General features: G+C 36.9%; 1 protein-coding gene across 25 annotated transcripts in view; it reads left to right on the top strand.

The window, feature by feature from the left end:
* Positions 1-473: 473 nt before the first annotated feature.
* The window catches only part of tns1a (tensin 1a), a 108296-nt gene continuing 86955 nt past the window's right edge, over positions 474-21814 (top strand). For 23 of the 25 annotated variants that reach the window (XM_073953990.1, XM_073953970.1, XM_073953979.1 and 20 more), the window contains exons 1-2: positions 474-749; positions 11368-11482. Coding sequence is in view for 14 of the 25 variants with exons in the window: in XM_073953970.1 (XP_073810071.1) it covers positions 654-749; positions 11368-11482 (211 nt within the window). In the remaining 11 variants the exon portion in view is untranslated. Of the gene's footprint in view, positions 750-11367; positions 11483-21814 lie in introns of those variants that run through there. The other 2 variants (XM_073953974.1, XM_073953983.1) reach the window with 2 other exon arrangements.

Raw genomic sequence — 21814 nt, 5'->3', positions numbered from 1 at the left:
TAGTCTACTCTTGTTCATACAGCTGCATTTAAGAGAGCATCTATGTGTCTGTGTGTGCGCATGTATCTCTGTGGGGCTGCATGATGACATGCAGTCTTTATCTGCTTTAGATTTAGAGACTGAAATCCATTATTTCTGCCATCCTCATACACTATCTTCTGTTCTCCTCTCTCTGTTCTGTATCTTATCATGCTTTCTATCCTATTTTCGTCTCCTTTAAGATTGTGCTGCCCTGTTTTTCCTGTTAATCACTGGAATGTTTTTCCCCTGCAAAGCTTAGTCTCGTCACACACACATTCAATTTCTTCTCAAACCTTTTCTCCCTTTCTTCCTCCTTCTCATCAAAAGCAACTTGCCTCTCTGCTATTTCTAGTTTTTCCCACTGCATGTTCCTCTCTCACTCTCTCCCTCCCTCTCTCTTTCTGCTTTTTTTCTCTCACACCCTCCCTCTTTCCTCCTCATCCTCCTTCGGCAGACAGAATGCTGCAGCATCCACTGAGTAAGGTAACGTGTGCGTGTGAGCAAGAGTACGGTATTTCTTGCTACCTGCTCTGCAGCTAAAGGGATTTGTCCTCCCTCGGCTCTCTGCTGTAAGATTTACCAGGAAAATACCCACAAAATTGAGGGAAGCAAAAGATTGACAGCAGGCAACAATGGCCCGGCTGAACTGGTGTCTGGCAGCAGTGATTAGCTGGGGGAAGTTCCTCTTCTCTTGTTTCTTTCCATTGAGAGCAGCGAGGAGGGATAAGGTAAGGCTGCATTTGTTTGACCTACTCTGCTCTGACTCTTCAATACATGCACACAGACTGCGGTCACCTTTCACAACTGATTGTGAGAGCTGCCAGGCAGCGCTCTGTTCTATCAGATGTGCTTTGCTTTTTTGTTTCTCAATTGCTGTTATCACATTTATTTACCTGTGGTAGATGTTCAGCCTCTCATACTTTATGAAGATTTGTCCTGTTTCAATGGGTGTCCTGAGTGTTGTGTTTATGAATTGGTACACATTGTGCACAGTCACTTTAATTTCACTTGTTTATAAAAAAAAAAAGTGTTACTAGTGGCAAGTGTTGAATCACACAGCCAATTTTACTGGTGCGACAGCAAAACTTGACAGTTTCAGTGCCCCCACTTCCCCCATTTTATATGTTATTTCCAGCCTTTCATAGATTAAAAGGACACAACCGCAAGCAGTCCTTTAGGTTTATGCTGAGTTAATGGTTGCCATTTTCAGAAAAGAAGCATTTATGTGGGTACATTGCGACCCATTTGCATCAAAATGTTTGGTTTTGCATTAGAGTATTATGGAATGTTTTCATTTTATTGGGTTCCAACCCAAGAACATGGTGGTGCCCGCTAACATGTTAGCATGAGATATTTACTATGAAGTTAATGAGAGTGGTCAGACTCGGGGTCAAGTTTTCATTATTTTGCTCATTTCATGCCTCTGTGATTTTCTCAGTGCTGCAGAAAAAACCCCTCTGCCGCAGAACTACTGTTTTTTCTTGTTCCACCCACCCCACCCCCAAATTTCAATCTGTCCCAGCACACGTTCCCATCTCTCAGCTCCTGCCAAGACCATAACCCAGTGTTACTCATCCAATTTCCCCATCAGCTATCACAGCAACACATCACTTTTTGCTCTTATCCCATTGAAGATCCCCTTTTTAGCTACTTTTTAGATTTCAGTCATCGAACCAATGGCAATATGCAAACCATTTTACCAGTCACAATCCCTTCCATTGCCAGCTAAACAATAAACTCAAATCACAATGACTAGCAATACTGGAAAAATATGCAAAGTTGTGAATTTATAAAAACACATTAACCATAAAAACAGTACCAAATAGTACCATATTTATGTACCTTAAAGACAAATAGTACACCCAATAAATATATTCAAGTATGTCACAGACGTCCAACATAATTTAACAAATTACATTAGAAATGCCAGAAGGTTTCAGACCACTGACTGCCTGTTCAACCCAAACTTTCCAACCAGCTTTACACTAAGATCACTGGATTACTCACTCTGCTTCTAGAGTACCTCCATCATTACACATTTTTTAATGTCTACCTAATGAAACACACTTGATGCAACTCATCAGCTTGGTTAGAAAATGATCCAAAACCATAAATAAGTTAATTAGACAAAAAAACATCTCAGATAAAAGTGTCAGTGTTACTGGTGGTGAAGGTGAAAGTTTATGGTGTTTGGCTGTCCTGGATCTGACAAACTTTCCATCATACTTCTTTATGCTAAAAGTGGTAAAATGTGAGACCATATTTAAATCATTAGTTCATTCATTCATTTTCATTTAGCTTAGTCCCTTGTTTATCGGGGTCGCCACAGTAGAATGAACCAACAACTATTCTGGCATATGTTTTACACAGAAGATACCCTTCCAGCCGCAACCCAGTACTGCGAAACACCCATATACTCTCACATTTATACACAAACTCATACACTACAGCCAAGTTAATTAGTTTTAGTTCATAAAATTCACCTAACCACTGGACCAATGTGCTGCCACACCATATTTAAATATTAATATTGATTACTTATTATTTAAATAATTTGGAAATGGACAGAATAAGGTCAAAATCAAGATTTTATGCATTGAAAGATATTTTTTATTTTATATTCTTATATTCATTGTTTGTGTAATAAAATATAAACTAAATGTAATAAATTAAATAAAACACAAGTTAGTACCAAATAACAAAAAAATAATAATGAACAAAAGCTTCCTAGTGAATGTAAGAAAGTACCCTAGGGTATTACCATTTGCTAATTTCAGCTGTGTACCTTTTTGTCCACAGAGGGCAGTTTTCAATGTCACACTTCCTTTGTTCTTTTTAAATCTCAACACTAACCTATTATGTCCAAATTATTTTTTTTTTAAGAAATGGAAAACAAAAATCAATAAAAACATACTTTTAACTACACTCTTAAGCTGTTAAACATGAATATATAAATGTTTATTATGATAGTATGCATGTGAGATGGTTTTTAAAAAGACAGTATAGTAGTTAAGAAATTGTATATCAGGGTATTTAAAAAAAATTTAGAAAAAGCTATAATAGGACCAACATAGCTTAAAATATTGTTCCAACTGCTTAAATTTTAATTCAAACACTTGGTACATTTAGTGTTGTTTTAGTGATTATATGTTGGTGAAGGGTTGAGATATCTGGTGAGCAAAACTTTAAGAGCCAAATGTTACTATTAAACAGAGTTCATTGGTAGAATGAATGAGTTCATAATAATGTGTCCTTCCAAGTAAAGTCATGACATAAAGAGACATTAACTGGTCATGTTTTCCTGTTGCTAACATTTAGCTTAAACTAAAGTGTTAATTAATAAAGTAATTAACAAACATGTACTAACAAGTAATTAAGGTAGCCATTATTCACACATGAACATGTTAGTTTTGGATTAGTGCATGCCATACCTCATCTTTAGTTCTTAAGAAACTAACATTTAATTTACATATTAGCATATTCGTTTACATATTAGTATAGCATATTCTATAAAGTTTTATATTGGCAGCTTGTTTTTTTTTTTACTATTTTGTGGCAGTGCTTCAAAAATGTGTAAAAAAAATTGCAAGGAGACTGTGGAAGGTGATCAGTGAGTGTGGATGTTTGTGTTTGTTTTTGTCAAATTCTTTACTTGAAATGCTGTTTTTGTTGAATGTGTGCGTTTAAAATAATTTAAATCCTATCCTGGATCACAACAATCCTATTGCAGACATTCACTCCAGTGTCCTAATTATGTACATTTAATTTACGTTGAGTCAGGCTGGATATGACTCCTGTCGGACTTGAACTTCACCCCTCATTGCCTTTCTACAACATCAGCTCTTCAGAGCGCATGCCAAAGAACCACAGGCAGACAGGATTTGGCCGGTAGTGTAGAAATTTACACCTTGTGGGTGGTTAAAGATCTGTGTTACTATACTATGTTCAAATATTTGAAAGCATCCATTAATCTGACACTTCCAAGCTCAACTACCATTTATGTCCCTTGAGCAATTCATTTAACCTCAGGTTGCTCAAGGAGGATTGTCCCTGTTCTTAGTGTACAGGATAATAAAAGCTCCCTTCCCCCAGCCCCTTCCTTCAACCTCCAGTAGAGATCTGTCAGCCCATTCATCCCACAACTTATTTAATTAAGTAAAAGCAAGTGATAGAGAACATTCTCTCTCAGATGCACTGATCATTCTCATTGGGGAGGAGGAACAGGAAGGGGTTTGGGGGGGCCATCCAAGCATTACGTACATCTCGACCACAACAAACCAAAATAAAGTCCTCCATGACAACTGCATTAAATATAAATGAAATAAATTGAGAGAATCTTTTTTTTTTTTTTCTTCAGGGAAATTTCTTTATGTCATTTGTACATGGGTAATGTGTCTTTAATTCATACTACGAAAATGCTAACAAAAAGCAACAACAATTATGTAATATATTAATGTGTATATTAAAATGATTCAATTAACATAATTTAAATAAAGAGCAGGGGTGCTCAATCCTGTTCCTGGAGATCTACCTTCCTGTAGATTTCAGTTGCTACCCATTTCAAACACACCTGCCTGTAATTATTAAGTGCTGTTCATGTCCTAATTAATTGGTTCAGGTGTGTTTGATCAGGGTGAGAGTTGTGTTTTGCAGGAAGGTAGATCTCCAGGAACAGGATTGAGCAGTCCTGTTTAAGAGGGTGACGCGGTCACACAGTAGGTAGTGCTGTCACCTCACAGCAAGAAGGTCTCTTGTTCTCCCCGTGTTCGCGTGGGTTTCCTCTGGGTGCTTTGGTTTCCCACATATGTCCAAAGACATGCGGTACAGGTGAATTTGGTAAGATAAAGTTGTCCATATAGTGTATGTGTGTAATTGAGAGTGTATGGGTGATTCCCAGTGATGGGTTGCAGCTAGATATGCATCCGCTGTGTAAAACGTGTTGGATAAGTTGGCGGTTCATTCCGATGTGGCGACCCCAGATTAATAAAGGGACTAAGCCGAAAAGAAAATGAATGAATGAATAAACAATTTAAAGACATCATGTATTTCTCATAGCACTTTATGACCCTTAAAAGTAAATTTTAAATGAACAAATCTTTAAATGCCTTGAAAGTGTAAATTCTTAATCTGTGATGATTAATAAAGGCATAAAGTGCAGATTTAATTTAAGTGATATACCATACCAGTATCCTGGAGGGTCAACATCCTGCAGATAGCTCCATTCAGTCCAATTCACTTGCCTAGGCTTTTAACCCTTTCTTGAAAAAAAATCATAGACAGTCATGGCATGGTTGTATATCTTCACATATTTCACCTCTATGTATAACTAGATCACCACGGGAGAGAGGAGGGACCTGCATAAGTAGGCAGATATTATAATTCCATCACTTTCTAGAGTGGCTTAGTGCTTGTGAAACAGCAAACCACAGATGACAGTAAGAAGCCTTAAAAAGAAATCCTCACTTGTTCTTTAACATCTCTGTGCAGTTCAGAGATCTGCTTGCTTCCCACTTCCTTGGTACATATTTGAATTTAGGGAATGAAAAACAACTTTGTGCCATTTGTCTTACATATGTACCAGACAAGTTTTTGGTCATGCATTTTGGCATTCTTAAAAAATTACCAGCTGCTCTGCTTCTGGGACACTACTGGCTACTAGATGAATGCCCCCAATAGAAATCCATGGGAAAGCAAAGCCATAAGGGAAAATGCAGCTAAGGAGACCTCAGGATTTTATAAATAATTAAGTGTGCTTCATTACATGGTATTTGGAGAAGGAATTGTTAGTGGATTGTTTGGATTGACAACCGCTTTTACGTATTTGCATGAGTTTTGAAAGGACCTAGAATATGTGATGAGAATATGGCTCATAGTGACCGTCATTATCCATCAAACTGCAAAGTATAAAATGACAAGAGTACTGATAATGATACTGAGTTGCACACAGTCACCACAAGTTGACCAAAAAAAAAAGATTTAGTAAAATTTGATAAAAATCTGCATACCCTTAAAAAAGTTACCCTAGCACTTAATATTAAAGTATTTAAGTATTTTCTCAGTGATGGGTTGCAGCTGAGAGGGCATCCACAGCGTAAAACATATGCTGGATAAGTTAGAGGTTTATTCCGCTGTGGCCGCCCCAGATTAGTAAAGGAACTAAGCTAAAAAGAAAATGAATGAATTATTAAATGTTTAATTATACTTCATGTAATAAGTGTACCACCTGAAGAATACCAGCTGAACTAAATTGGCACATGTCTTAGTATACTTTTAAGTGTAGTACAAATAGAACAGTAATAAACTAATATTTGCAGTAAATAATTTGTTTGTGAAGGAAAGACATTTAAGACACATGGCCAATTATGTTGTCCAATACTCAGGATTTGGCCTCTGCATTTAACTCATAATAAAGCTTGTATACTAGTGGCTATAGAATATAATATGTAATACACTGAGCAATCCTCAGCAGAATAGAGATATTCGAGTATGTGTTACAGGACCAGAATATAAAATAATGGTAAGAATATTTTTGGTCTAGTTTATGCAGTCCTGACTAAGACATGGACATCCCCAACGGCAGAATAATCTTCAAAGAAGTTTAAGGAGGTCCTAGTTTCAAAGGTAGTGGCTGATTGGTCTTCTGGCTGTCACGTCTCTGCAGTCCAGCAGTACTATATCTGCAATGTCACATGACCTATATCGTCAGTGGAAGCATTTACAACTCCACTCCCATGGCCTCTTGGGATAGTAAAGTGTCCATCAGAAGCACACTTTGAAATCTTGGCAGAAATTGAAGGTGAAACTGTGCCACGGAGTCACTCAGATACAGACATAACATGCAGACATTTAAATTGAAGTAAGTTTACAGGTTAATAAGGCTAGACTGTAGTCAATACACACATTTAATTAATGAAAAAGCTTTTTATTTAATAATGAGTGATTTGAAGGTCAAATAAAAAAAAAATCATTCTTAAAATGTGCCCTCTGCATCAAATTCAATTCAAGCACACACATTAGAAAAAAAGAATGGGCACAAACCCAGAACAGTGGGCAGTCATTTGCTGCACCCCCGGGAAGCAATTGGGATAAGGTGCTTTGCTCAAGGACAACTCTGTTTTGGGTACTGAGGGTGGTAGAGAGGGCTGTTACTGTAGTTCACTACCCCCACATATGTACATCACCTGCTGGTTCAACTCACAGATCTACTCAAGGATCAACTGACCACTTACAGTATATATTATATCTCTTTTACCATTAAGCCACACTGCCTCCTATTATTAAAAAAAGTGTACCTTAAATTTGTTTGTTATAACTAGATTACAAAAATCTGTTCGTTTATAAGTAGAAATAACCAACCCCTAAACTCCTACATGTCACAGAGAACAACAATTACTATACAAATTAATTAGTTCATTTAAACTTTGCTAGTATGTTAAATCAGATAAAGAGAACTGTATGTACTGTATATGTAAGGACATATTGTACATAGGAGTCAGGTTAAAAATGGTCCTTGATATAAACAAGATTCCACAATTAGTTGATATAACTACAAAAATTGTACTTTCGCTATAATCAAACTATCCAATCTGCTATGTAGTGACATATTTCATGTGGCACTTCTAGGGACTTATAGTACTGCATAGTCCTAAAAGTAGTCAATTATTCTGAGTGTAAATTTTGTAAGACATGATATTGATAAAGCATTTACTTTATATGAAACTATCCTGATATTAAGTTGATTTACTTCACTGACAGAGACAGCAATATATAATGTACCTATTTGACATGGACAGCTATAGTAGCTTTTCATTCTGTGTTCCTTTTTAAAACTGGCAGATGATTCAGTGATGAGCTCCTCTGGGAATTCAGGCAAGCTGAGCAGAGAAAGCCATGGACAAGGAAACAGAGTGGCAAAAGACAGCGAGTAGAGGGGCAATGAAAAATTTAAGTAACGTTAGCAGACACATAAGCAGGCAAGCATGCAGTTGAGATGGTTGAAAGTGGGGCTGACAGAGAAGGGAGGAGGGAAACAGAAAAATAGGAGCTCAACATTGGGGGTGGGCTGTGCTGCTAGGGAAAAAAGGACTACACTTGAATGAGGGGAAAAAAGAAAAGAGAGAGAGGGAGAGAGGAATGAGGAGGAAGGAAACAGCGGATAAAATAAGAGCATGAAGGAAAAGGGGCTGGCTAGAACATTCTCATTGTCCTTGCTGCATCATGGATCTCTTGAAGTAAATCGAAGATGAATGTTAAACATACACTTGTAATTTTTTGCATATTTTAAATCTAATGCATTCCTCACCAGAATGTATTCTATATTTATGGGATTGACATTAGCACTGGACCATAACCTCGGTCAACATTCATTGTCGATATCCAAATAAAATGAATAACCAACATTAATGAAGAAATACTTACTTGCTATAGAGGGATTCAAAGAACTTTCAGGAAAACAACACACACTATACTTCCTTAGACCATGATTACATTTTAGAACATACACTGCATATATTCAGGCAATAAGTTATAAAAGCCCATGCAATATTTTAAAAATACTGTCACATCAGGAGAGAGGTAAAAAAGTCTCAAAAGTAAAGGTACCAGATCTATCAAACAAATCAAATCAAAGCAACTATGGCAGTCTGCTGGTCAAGCCTTCTTAGGAGATGAAGAGCTAAAGGAAGACCCCTCTGGCGGATCAGCAACAGAACAGAAACTTGACAGCCTGGTGCAGTGAGGCAAGAGCTGGCACGAAATCAGAGACACAGCAAAACAAGATGGTTGGCAGAGAGGGTGAGAACGACCAGTAGCCGCAGCACTGGTCAGAGGACACAAGAAAGGAGGAGAGTAAGAAATGTAGAAGGAAATGACAAGCTTAAATGCACCCTGGAGCTTATCAGAAGAGGTACTAGCAAAAGTGCAAATTAAACTTGATAAGAATGGAACCAAAGAGAGGAGAAGGAGTGGGAAGGGAGTGAAAACGAGAGGAGGGTGAATGTTTGCAAGAGACATGGAATAAACTCGTCAACAAAGCTTGGTGGCCCAAGCCATACCTTCTGCCTACAAACATATTTAGAAGCCTTAGGGTGTACTCACACTATGTACAGTTGCCTTGAACTGGGACGAAGCACGCTTGTCCCCCTCCCGTCTCCCACGATGGCCAGCAATCACATTGCATTCACGCCTGAGCACGCTTATGTCATCGATGATGCACTCAGCACAGTGGAGATTTCTTTAGTTATATCGTTTAAGGAGTTTGGGATGCAGTGACACACAGTTTAATATTTCGCCGAACAGATCAGCCACTTTTGACGCTCATAAACACTCCTAAAGTCATCATGCTGCAGGAATGAGGAGGTTTGCTAAAGGTGCAGCTGTCGTGCAGTGAGGGGTTTGCGCCTTTAATAAACTATGACAGTTTGCGTTCAATGAACAGTATGAATGATTACTAAACCCATATGATTGGTTTAGTAATCTCAGTCACATCTCAGGCGCGCTGAGCCCAAGTGAACTGTGCTCTGGCACACCTCTTCCAACCGGGCCAGGGCCAGCCAACTGAACCGTGCCTGAGTCTGATTCAGAGCACTCACACTTCTCAACAATCCGGGAAACAGGCCTGGACACAGTTCAAGGCAACTGTACATAGTGTGAGTACAGCCTAAGGCTCCTAAATATGTTTGTAGGCGGAAGGTATGGCTTGGGCTACCGAGCTATGTTTGACGAGTTTATTCCGTGTCTCTTGTGTCAAACCTATCATTTACTCGCCCCTTCTTTTCACATCCTTCCCGTTCATTGGAGTACAATGGTATAGCATTAATAAAATTATTCTGGGCACAGACAGAATAAGATATCACAAACCAATGGATGGATTCAAAGTGGCCACCAGAAGGATTAGTATGAGCTATTGATTTGGAAGAGTGACCCTATCAGTAAATGCAGGGTCTTAACACAGGTCCCACTCAGGCCTCCTTCTTCTCAGCAATCTGCATCGTTCATTCCTTGCCTTGGGAGTTCCAGACCTGCCTGTTCATGGTCTTAAACGGTCTTGACACTTCATATACAGCCAGTCTTCCAGTCCAATCCTTGTACCCATGCAAGCTCACCAGTTCACTTTCAGCCCATGTCATCATCTGGCGAGTGTTTGCTCAGCACCTTCTTCCATTGTAGTTATTTAAACGTAGTTCAAGAAAAAAATGAAAATATATTATTACCTATTCTCCTCCCTAGCAACACATGTATAGATCTGCTAGTAGGGTTAACGTTCTTTAAAGAGCAGCAGCTTCTTGACTAAGCTGAACTAAATATTTTATTCTTTATGAACTAAACATTTTATTCTTTGCAACACTGTAAATAAACAAAATATTTGATTTGATCCATTTCTTATGTGTTCCTCCAAAGGTAACCATGACATTTTTTAGGATACAGTATAGCAGATCTATTGACTTATATTGATGCTAACAATTATTTTCTCATTCTGTCTACATGAATTATAGAGTGAGAGGGTAGCTGTCATTTTATTTTTGTTCCATCCCACTCGTGTATAATTTAATCTGCCGGTTGCTGTTTGCACAACAGTTTTCTAAATCCAGAAATCTCTCAAAGCCTAGAAGACATCCATAGTTTCTGGAAAATGGATGGACACCCTTCGCCAATTCTTCAATCTAATTATCAATCCCCATCCACCACATTTAACTGTGGGCAACAATCTTTATTTGTACAGTGCCAAAATGTTCTTGAGGCAGTGTGTCCAACATCTTAATGAGCAATTTTGAGGGAATGATGACTCACAATAAATGCAGCTTTTTATAAGCACAGAGAAGAGTCTTATTTTGGAGTACAACCTAAATTCCTTTATTATCATTTACCATTTATTATCCCTGAGTGTACAGTAAATCAACTTGTTAGAATTTCCAATATCAGTTAAATGGTTACCACTACAACTGTGAACCTGAGCTTATGGTTCTAATGTGTAAGCAAAAAGACTTGTTTTAGTGAATGCCCAATGACTGTCCAACCTTCTCTGTAGTCACAGCCAAGGTCATGTATGCCAGGCTTTGCAGTCCTGTGTGTAATGGTCTTGTCAATGTGTGACAAAAGCCATTAAGATTTAGGGAGATAGTACAACTGAAATTGCTGAGGATCACAGTTTTCATTACCTTGACCAAATGGTTTTGCGGCAAAGAGATTTATACATGTGTAATGTGAACAGTAGGCTAATGGTGGCTATTCTAACAATAATGTACTAAAACAAAACATGATATACCATCACTTAACATTTTAATTGAAGAATTTTGTTCAGCTCACTTAATGCATTTAAAAACATGTTATTTTTTTCTGCTTTTCTAGCCAGAAGACTTTGAAGCTGTTCATTCCCACACCTTTAAGGCAAAGTCCTTTAAAAAAGCAAAGAGTTGTGCAGTGTGCAAGCAGGCTCTGACGAAGGAGGGCCTGGTCTGCAAAGGTCAGTAATGCTATACCTTTTTACATTTATTAATATGTTGGTGATGTACTTGGCTTCAGTACCACAATTATGTTGGATAGACCATCAAATATTCAGTTCATCGTCTTTGCTTATTTGAGTGATATTAAGGTTAAAATATTTTAATAAAATGTGGAAAAAGTGCTCATTTTAAAATAATGTATATTATTAGCCAAACAAATATAAGAAGCATATTTTGGAAAAAGCATGGCTGTTATAATTTACCTGTTTTTTTCCCTAACTAGGAACTAGTAGCAAAAAAAGGCTTTTCTGAATAGTTGATATTCAAGATTAATGTAGGGTAGGTTGCTTGACTAAGACACCACAGATCTAATTAACCAGTTAATCCTTTGTTACATTCATTATCACACTGTCCTTGCCAGTTTCCCCTTTTCAACTAACTGACGAACTATGTGTTGCTGTAAAGTTTATTTGTCTCTGTGTATTACTAGAATGTGTCAATTAGACATACACAATAGTATCATGTACTGTTTGCAAGTGTATTATGTGAAAGTTATTTTTCTTCATTTTGATGTTTAATTGGTTATTGTTTGTTTCTTTGTTTCTTATCAAATAACTAATAACAAACCTCAACAAAAGAGGACCAGATGCAGTTAGTAAAAAAAAATGCTGTATATTATGTGTAGGACATAAGTCTTCAAACATACAGGAGAGCATGTATAACTCTACAGACATTAAGTGCTTAAAATGTATTGTTCACCTAACAATTAAACTTTACTTACCATGAGTTTCCAAACATTTGACTATATTTCTTTTGTTAAATACAAAATAAAATATTCTAAAGAATGTTGGAAACTGGCAGCCATGGTAGGAAAAATATATAATAAGTTGAATGACTTACATTTTCCAGTATTTTAAAAAAAAAATAATATATATATATATATATATATATATATATATATATATATATATATATATATATATATATATATATATATATATATATATATATAATTTTTTTTTTCCCTGTGTGTTTAAAACAACAAAGTAGCTCAGATAAAATTGTAAAGTACATTTTGACATAATTCTAAATTTCTGAGTGAACTATGCCTTTAAAATGAACATAGGACAGGACTTTGAGAACATCAAAACATAAAGCATTTATGTACAACGTGAATGTAATTATTGAAACACTAGAGTCCGTTTCATACTGCACACATGGCACAATGTGGTGCCAGACACCATGTTTTAAATAGCAAATGCATTTGTATCCATTTGTGCTCTCATTGGGAATGCTGGTCTGAAAAAGAGGTGTGTTAAGTTGCATTGTTGGCATATTGCTATTTTGAGGCAACTGAAATTGAACACAGCACTGACCAACTAAAAGCTGGTCTAGTCAATGATTTTTTTTTTTGTTGTTGTTGTTGAGATGTGTCCACCTGTAGATTTTAGAGACGTATACATCACCATATCATAGGAATAGAAAGTGTGTTTGGATATACATTTTTTGATGACGCTATTGTTCACTTATTTGCTTGTTGGAAATTATTACTGAATTTTGCAATAGTTTAGAAACAAACCTTTGCACTTAATTATTAAGAAATTATTTATGTAATGGATGTCTTCAATGGAGTGCATCCACAACCATTTCCCAAATACATGGTTGAATGGAAGAGGCTCGTTCTGTAAATGGTCTTTAACTGGCTTGCACAGATGGTCTTTAGCTATTTTCTCACTTGTGAATCATTCGGTTTTTCTCCTTACAAAGTCCGCCATGTAAATAGCGAGTGCGCCATGGCAACTGACACTTAAAGGGGAAGAGAGATGAGACTGTGACTGGTTTCATGCATGTTATGTTGAAAAAATATTTATAACTCATTAAGAGAATATGCACTTTTTAGACCATGTTCTCGTCCTTACAATAATAATAGTGGATTAGAACATGACCTTTATACTTTTGTGTCATCCGCTTTAGATTTTGAGCTTAGATTATTAAAATAGAGCCCTAGACAATAAATTAGCTTTTTTTGTCATATTTACACACAATTCCCACAAAAACATTTTGCCTAATTCACAACACGTGTATACACAAGCTTGTTGTTAAACTCATTTTTCTGTTTTTTCTCGGAATTTAAAGTCTAAATTTTGTTAGTGAATTTTGGAGTCTTAATGAATGCCAGCACGCAAATACATAGTATTATGCACACTTGAAACAATACACATCCAAACTAGCTCCATATAAAGGCTTTTCACAAAGTGGTACTCATCCAGAAAAAGACAATTATGGAACTAAAACAAAAAACTACGAAAAATTAACTTTAACACTAATAAATGCAAGGCATGCTGTCTGAGGTGAAAGTCTAAAGCATCATTAAGAATACAATACATTTAGATTGCATGGATTAATTTATTCATTTTCTTTTCGGCTTAGTCCCTTTATTAATCTGGGGTCGCCACAGTAGAATGAACCGCCAAACACACATTCACAAACTCATGCACTACAGACAATTTTTTTCATTCATTTTATTGTCGGCTTAATCCCTCTATTAATCTGGGATCGTCACAGTGAAATGAACCGCCAACTTATCCAGCACATGTTTTTGGCAGCGGATGCCCTTCCAGCTGCAACCCATCTTTGGGAAACATCCATACACACTCATTCACACTCATACACTACAGACAATTTAGCCTACCTAATTCACCTGTACCGCATGTCTTTGGACTGTGGGGGAAACCGGAGCACCCGGAGGAAACCCACGCTAATGTGGGGAGAACATGCAAACTCCATACAGAAATGCCAACTGACCCAGCCGAGGCTAGAACCAGCAACCTTCTTGCTGTGGGGCGACAGCATTACCTAATGTGCCACTGCATCGCCATTTAGAATACATTTTAGTTCATATTTTATATGAATCTTGATTTATCTGTGAAAATGTCTGCATGCACATTACACACAAACATTTTTTTCAAACGCATGTTAAGTTATGAAGACCTTTTGTTTTTATTAATTTTAAAGGAACAATCAATTTTTAATAACTTCTCAACAAATAAAAAAAATGGTTGGGGGATGGGGGGTGCTGCACTTTTAGCATAACTTAGCTTAATGACCAAAGAGTTTCAATAATTTGCCTATAAAAGTTTTACTCTTCTGTAGTTACATCATGTACTAAAGCCAAAAGAAATGTAAAGTTGCTATTTTCTAGGGCAGGGGTGCTCAACCCTGTTCCTGGAGATAGACCTTCCTAACAGCTCTCTAGAGTTCTCAACAGCTCAAAGCCTGATCAAACACACCTGAATCAATTAATTAGGACCTGAACAGCAGGTGATAATTACAGGCAGGTGTGTTTAATATGTGTTGCAGCTAAAATCTGCAGGAAGGTCGATCTCCAGGAACAGGGTTGGTCACCCCTGTTCTAGGGCAATATGGCTAGAAGCTCATTCTGGTTTAGTGATCAAGGAATTTTGCTACTGTAATGATAACGCAACTATATTATGCAGAGCCTTAAATTTTACAAATTTCTATCAGTATAACCAATGTGATATACCTTGTGAGAAATCATGAGCACAACAGATACAGTTTGATTCACCAACAGCCAAACTATCTCTTTTTCATTCTGAATGAGTTATCAGTTATTAATATTCGACTTATAAACAATCCATTTTTAAAATGCATAATTCATACCTGTCAACATTGTGATGTAAACATACAGGATCCTAAATTATAAAATCTTGTTCACATTTATTCAATGTATTTATATATTTATTAAAGTTACTATAGTTATTTAACTAAGATCAGTGAATCGCTCATTTTGATCCATTGTTTTGTTTGCTAACAGAGGTGTCACTTCAAAGGGGAAATGAAGCACTCAGTCAAGTGTACCTTATTTTGTACATTGGATTCCACTATAACGAAAATATATTAAACAAACTCGATTAATGTCACAATTTAAAAGAAAACGGCATGTTTAATGGTAGATTTTAGACTTAGGGCTCCCCCATCTTGTAATGTTGCTGTGTCTGACGTCACGGGGTTGGTTCCGTTTGCTTAGGAGAACCGAAACAATGTAAGTAAAGGAGAATGTAAAGCCTAATTTAACCCAATGCGTGAAGTTGTGAACGTAGAGTTGCTGCATATACAAGCATCAGATGTGTGTCTAATAAAAAATATACAAATATATTTTTTCTATTTTTCTTTTTTCCCCTTTTAATTACCGATCATTTGATGCACTTTGAATAACTCTCTGTATCACACTGCCTGACTTCCTGTCTGTGATTGTAATGGACTGAACACAGAGACTGGACAGCCTAATTCAACCTAATGCATGAAGTTATGGACGTGCATCACAGAGCTGGTGCAAATACAACAAAGACAGGCATTAAGTGTCTTCAGTTTTGTATTTTTCTTATTTTAATACCTTTTGTTTGATGCGCTGTGGTAAACTCTCTCACGCTGCTCCAGCGCTGCCTGACTAAGGCATTTACATTCAGACTAATGCAACAACTAATATCCTACATGACTTCATGCTTTATTAAGTCACGTCTGTGTGAATTATGTCAAGACATATTCTCTCATCAAGTCAATCAACTCGATCTCTCAACATGTATGAAGGATAAAAACCTGTCATAAGAAACACCGCGCTGATCTTAGTTTGGTTTGAACACGAGCAGAGGTAAGGGAGGGTAGCAGTAAAAAGTGAAAGTACCCTAGAGTGCTTTCTTTGAGCAGGTCAAATTAAGGGTACAGTTCATATATCTTACTGCTGTATTAAAGAACAAAAATGTACTACAATAGTATAGAAATATTAATATATTTATATATTTTAATAGAAAAAATTCTTGTTTTGTGAAGAAAAAATCAAATTATGTATGGAAAGCATCGTCAATGCAACGTGATGCACCGAGATATTGAATTGAACTGAATCTTTGGCATGATAATCGTAACTGAACCAAACCATGAGACTAGTGTAGATTCACATCTCTACTCGTTACCATTATAGACCTTTTTCATGGCTGCTGCATGGAGGGCACCATAGTGACCTGCGTTTTCCGGAAGAATGTTTAGAACTTCCGTTAACAGCACTTATAACCGGTACTTTGTGATCCGAAAATGGGTCTCAATAGCATTTTGGATTACAGTGTTTTTGTGACACACATCTTTGAAAGGTGTGTGTTAAAGCTGTTAGAATCTGTCAGATCTGTGGCTCAAGCGCGAGAGAAAAACGTTATTCTTGTTCATATAAATCGTAAGCCATGTTTCTTTTCTTTCTGCTTAATCACGTGCCCTAAAAAAGATATTTAGAATAAACAAAACAATATGATGTCTTTTGACTGCTTTCTTTAATAAGTACATTACACAATACTTGTACTTTTACTTTCAGTATTTGAGTAGTAAGTTTTAAAATAAGCTACCTGCAATATTAAAATACAAAAAATGTTGAATACTTTAGTACTTCCACTTAAGTATGGTGCTTAAAGAGCACTTCAACTTCTACTCAAGTCACTTTTTTGATAGACCACTTGTACTTTTACTGAAGTATGGGTCTCTAGTAATTTATACATCTCTGCACAGATGTCACCACGGTACAAAGTATGCTCTCTGTGCAAGCTGATGTTCACATTGATTATATGGCTGGAAATGCAGCTGATACTCCACCACTTACTGTGTTAAAACAATTGCCATTTGACAAGGCAATTTCTCTGTCTGTTAAAACATTTTTGACAACTGAAGTATGATTATCCTTCAAGCTTGTAGCACAAGCAGGTGGGCACATTGGTTACATTGTCCAACGTTATCCATTTTTTGAGTACTGTGTAATATCATGGCTCCTGCTACAGCCATAGACCAGCATCAAAATTACTTAATTCCTGGATTCCACACTCATATGTTATATGATATATGTTTATGACACTTTCAGATAAGGTAACTACGTTGGCCGGGAAGTGCAAAACAATATCACAAAGTGTGAAACACTTTTACAAAGCTCGAGACAAATTTACATTTTGAAAAACATTTTTACCTATCATCAGACACAATTACATAGGAAAAAATATTTTACCAAGGACGAAACAAATGTACATTTTAGAAAAATTTAAAAGACGCAAAACTCTTTTACAAATCCTGAAACAAATTTACAATTACAGATTCCTTACGGAAAGGGAATGTACCACACACCGGAAGTGACGTGGAATGTACCACACTGGTAGTGACGCGGGGGAAAGTTGTTGGTGAGCGCGGTAAATTCGTGCTCTGGAGTACATGGCGTAAACAAAGTATATAGTGACCGAACATGGACTGCGGTCGAGGGTTATTTAGCCCGTTTTGTGGCAAACACATGAGCAGCTTAACTAAGTTTTGCTTTATGCGTGGTTGGTGTTTGGAGTTCATAAAGGACGCGGAGCTGACGGAAATACCAGACATACTGCATCAATGTGTTCAATATTTTAACGAGGGCTGCTTGTACTCTATAATCGTGGACATGATGTCAACTCTACATGGTGTAAACATCTGCTTGAGGACTCTTAACAGTAAACTGAATGAAGCTGGGTGTTACGGTTTAACTGGTGACCGTGTTAACTGAGGCCCCTTTCCAGAAGTAAACTACTTAACATTGGCAGTTTCGTCACTATTTCAAAGCAACAAAACATGCCCATACTAAATAAAGATTATTATTACTTGGTGTCAGTGTAAACATTATTGATCTATATCTGTTGTAGCAGAACAGTATTAACCAAAATTAATGTAACAAAATAATTATAATTGACATGTCATCAACGGGATTCAAACCCAAGTCAAAAGGATCTACGTAAGTATCAGCCGACTTATCTAACTGAGCTACTTTGGTCTACAGTTTGGTAAAGGTTTTAATATCTTTATCAGTCAACATGTGCCGTACTTTGATTGTTTCCATGTACTTGCGTTTACATGTTTCTACTTTCTCTCATGCAGCTATTTTCTCAGAATTGCTATAATATGTTTAAATCGCAGTTGGTCAAACCATGATTTTTATAGTTGTAGGCTCATGGAAACCTACAAAGTCACATACGAGCTGATATTTTCTGGTGTGTGTGGTACTGGCTACTGGGTCACTCCCGGTGCGGTGTGTGGTACATTCCCTTTCCGTAAGGAATCTGTAATTGTAAATGTGTTTCTGGATTAGTAAAAGTGTTTTGCATCTTGTTAATTTTTTTTTCTAAAATGTAAATTTGTTTCGTCCTTGGTAAAATTGTTTTTCCTATGTAATTGTGTCTGATGATAGGTAAAAATGTTTTTCAAAATGTATATTTGTCTCGAGCTTTGTATAAGTGTTTCACACTTTGTAATGTTGTTTTGCACTTCCCGGCCAACGTAGGTAACAACAGACCATCTCATTGCGGGTTAAATTCTAGGGTTGTAAATGAACATATAATATCATTTCTGGAGAACTTTTGAAATTACCAATGACATATACCTTGCATGTAGATATCAGAGAATAATTTAAGACAATGTATCAATGCATTGACAAGGGCCTTTCCATGTTACTTTTGTCTTAGCTGGATATAGAATGACTCTCACAAAATGCCTATGAGTGCAGCACTAACTAAAACCTGGTTGGGCAAAGTAATACAGACTGAACTAAGTCCTATCAATGCAATCACCCTATAGTCTAATTCAACAACTGTGCTGTACTGGTTTAGATCTCGATGCTGTTGTAGTTTTTGGTCTTTTGCTTCCAGACCCAGGCCAGTTTTCCACCTGACAAGAACTCCAGGCACTGTTAGATTCCTTGATATGGCTGCTACAAACAGCAAAACATCTAGTGAGGCAGCAGATTAAACTGGTGCAAAGAACTCTTCCTGACTCAGGCCCAAAATCAGTCAGGGACTTAAAGGTCAGATGGTCGATTCCAACTGACAGTCAACTGGCCTGTCCTGCACCAGATGAGACTACAAGTCTCATTGTGTAGAGATGACTATGTTGGGCTGGTAGCTTAGATCTGCTTAGATCGGCTCCTTGTATTTTCCATGTCAGTTTTTGAACTGGATGGCCAACAATTCCAGTTTCAACAGTTATATGACTCCATCACTAATTGTTCCACTCAAATTTTTCCACTCAAATCTTCTGTGCTGACTTTGCCCTGTGGCCTGGATCCACATTGGGCTTCATGTTCACCAGCTCTTTCATGGAATGTTGACCCATTTGACTCATCCTCCCTGTTTCATTAATATCTATGTTGTTTCTGTGGCTATTCATTAGTTGATTTTCTATTTAACCTGTGCTTGATGTTATTGATTTGTTTGCCTTAGTTTGATGCCATTACTTGTGTGTTCCCTTCATTCCTTTTCTACCATGCATTGTGTGCTGTAGAACATTATAAATTCTAAATATATATATTAATATATCTAAATTCATTTTATATATATATATATATATATATATATATATATATATATATATATATATATATATATATATATTTAGAATAAACGTGAAAGATCTGACTTGAGCATATTGTCAAAATAGTGAGTTTTAGCAATAACAGGTTTACAGTTTTTGGCTTCAGTAATATATACTGTATTTGTTCTAATGCCCCATATATTTGTTCTAAAATCTAAATTAAAACAAAATAGCAAAAACAAATGAAATGATTTCTCTCTGATCAAATGATTGGTAGGGTTTTTTTTAACTGCATGAGTCAATGAATGTTGTCATCAGTGTGGGGTAGGGGTTATGTTCAAGTGTGTTTTTGTGCAATCGCAGCAGCATGTCAACATGCTCACTGCAAATGTCTTTGCAATTGCTATGTATTAGCAGAGTAAGCAAGTCTAGCCCACTGCGACCAACTCTGGTTTATCCACATTAACATGCTAAAAATTTCGGGAGTTGTTATTACTGAAGTTGTTTGTTTATTTATATAATTTTGTTAGTTAGTTGGTTAGTTTTGGTGTATTGGGGTTACAGGTTCATTATGGTTTTTATTGTAAGGATTTTTTTATTTAATTTGTAATTAATTCAATTTAAATTTATTTGTATAATGCTTTTCACAGTAGTTATTGTTTCAAAGCGGCTTTACAGAAGGTGCACATTATTGTGTTACAATCAAATTCTGAAATGTTAAAGTTATTAGTTACCATAGCTTTATTGGTTACTAATAACTTTAACTAGTAACTTATAGCTTTTAGCATTTAAAGTTATTATAAACAAAGTTAACCTGCAGTTATATATTATATAGTTGATGTCCATGTGTACATGTTCAATGAAGTGTATTTGTGTATTGTGTTCAATGGTCTGCATCATATCTTGGATCTATGGCGGTGCACAGTGTCTGTGGTCTTCTGATATCTTCAGCCATGCCAGGCCACTGGAATCATTTTTGAGCAGTGAGAGAGTTTGATTGGTCCCAAGATGACTGGTGCATAGGTATGAGTAGGTGGACACCCAGACAAAACTGGATCAGAGACACTGGAGTTAAAGACTTTTTCTTTTGCCATTTAATAGGACTAATGATTATTTTTGATGAAAGAATGGGTTCAGGGCTTTTTGGTTAATCCTCTGGAGCATGTAATCAAGAAAGGGCATCTGTCTTTGGGTTTTTGGATCCTGGTCGATAATAGATGGTAATGTTGAATCTGGTGAAGAACAGAGCCCACCTGCCATGTCTTGGGTTTATACTTTTTGTCTCCCAAAGATATTTGGAGTTTTGATGATCTGTTTAAGCCACAAAGGAATGTTGTGCTACATCTAGCCAGTGTCTCTATTTTTTTAGGGCCAGTTTGATCATCAGTAATTCATATTTTCCAATGTCATAATTATGCTTCACAGAGGGGCGTTTGCAGGATAAGAAAGTACATGGATGACGTTTTGGAGGGTTCTCCTGCTGCTGAGAAAGAACAGCTCCCACTCCGGAAGTTGAGGCATCTACCTCCACAAGGCTCTTTGCATATCAGGGTGGACTAGAAGAGGACCTGAGTGGGGGCCTCATGTATCAACGCTATGTACGCACAAAAACTTTGCGTTCACCAGATTTCACGCTCACGTTTGGATTTACTAACGATGAAATGAAAGTGAGAATGTGCGTTGGTCCACGCCAACTTCATGTCTGGCGCACGTGTATTTCTTGAGTGGGTTTGTTTTATTTCCATTGGCGACTCCTAGAGGCAATTATGTTAAATTGCACACTACAAAGTATCTTTGAGCCGTGCAATGGCAGCTGTATGGGACAGGATCATCTGCATGTCTAGCAGGTATATAAGGTTTCCATACCATACAGTTGACCAGCCAAACATGAAAGCACAATTTGCAGCAATCGCCGCTTTTCCCAGTGTAATCGGAGCAATCGACTGCACGCACATTGCTATAAAGGCGACATCTGAAGA

Source organism: Danio rerio, chromosome 6 (genome assembly GCF_049306965.1).
Source record: "Danio rerio strain Tuebingen ecotype United States chromosome 6, GRCz12tu, whole genome shotgun sequence".
Lineage (NCBI taxonomy): Eukaryota > Metazoa > Chordata > Actinopteri > Cypriniformes > Danionidae > Danio > Danio rerio.
This window is presented reverse-complemented; position numbering and strand designations above follow the sequence as displayed.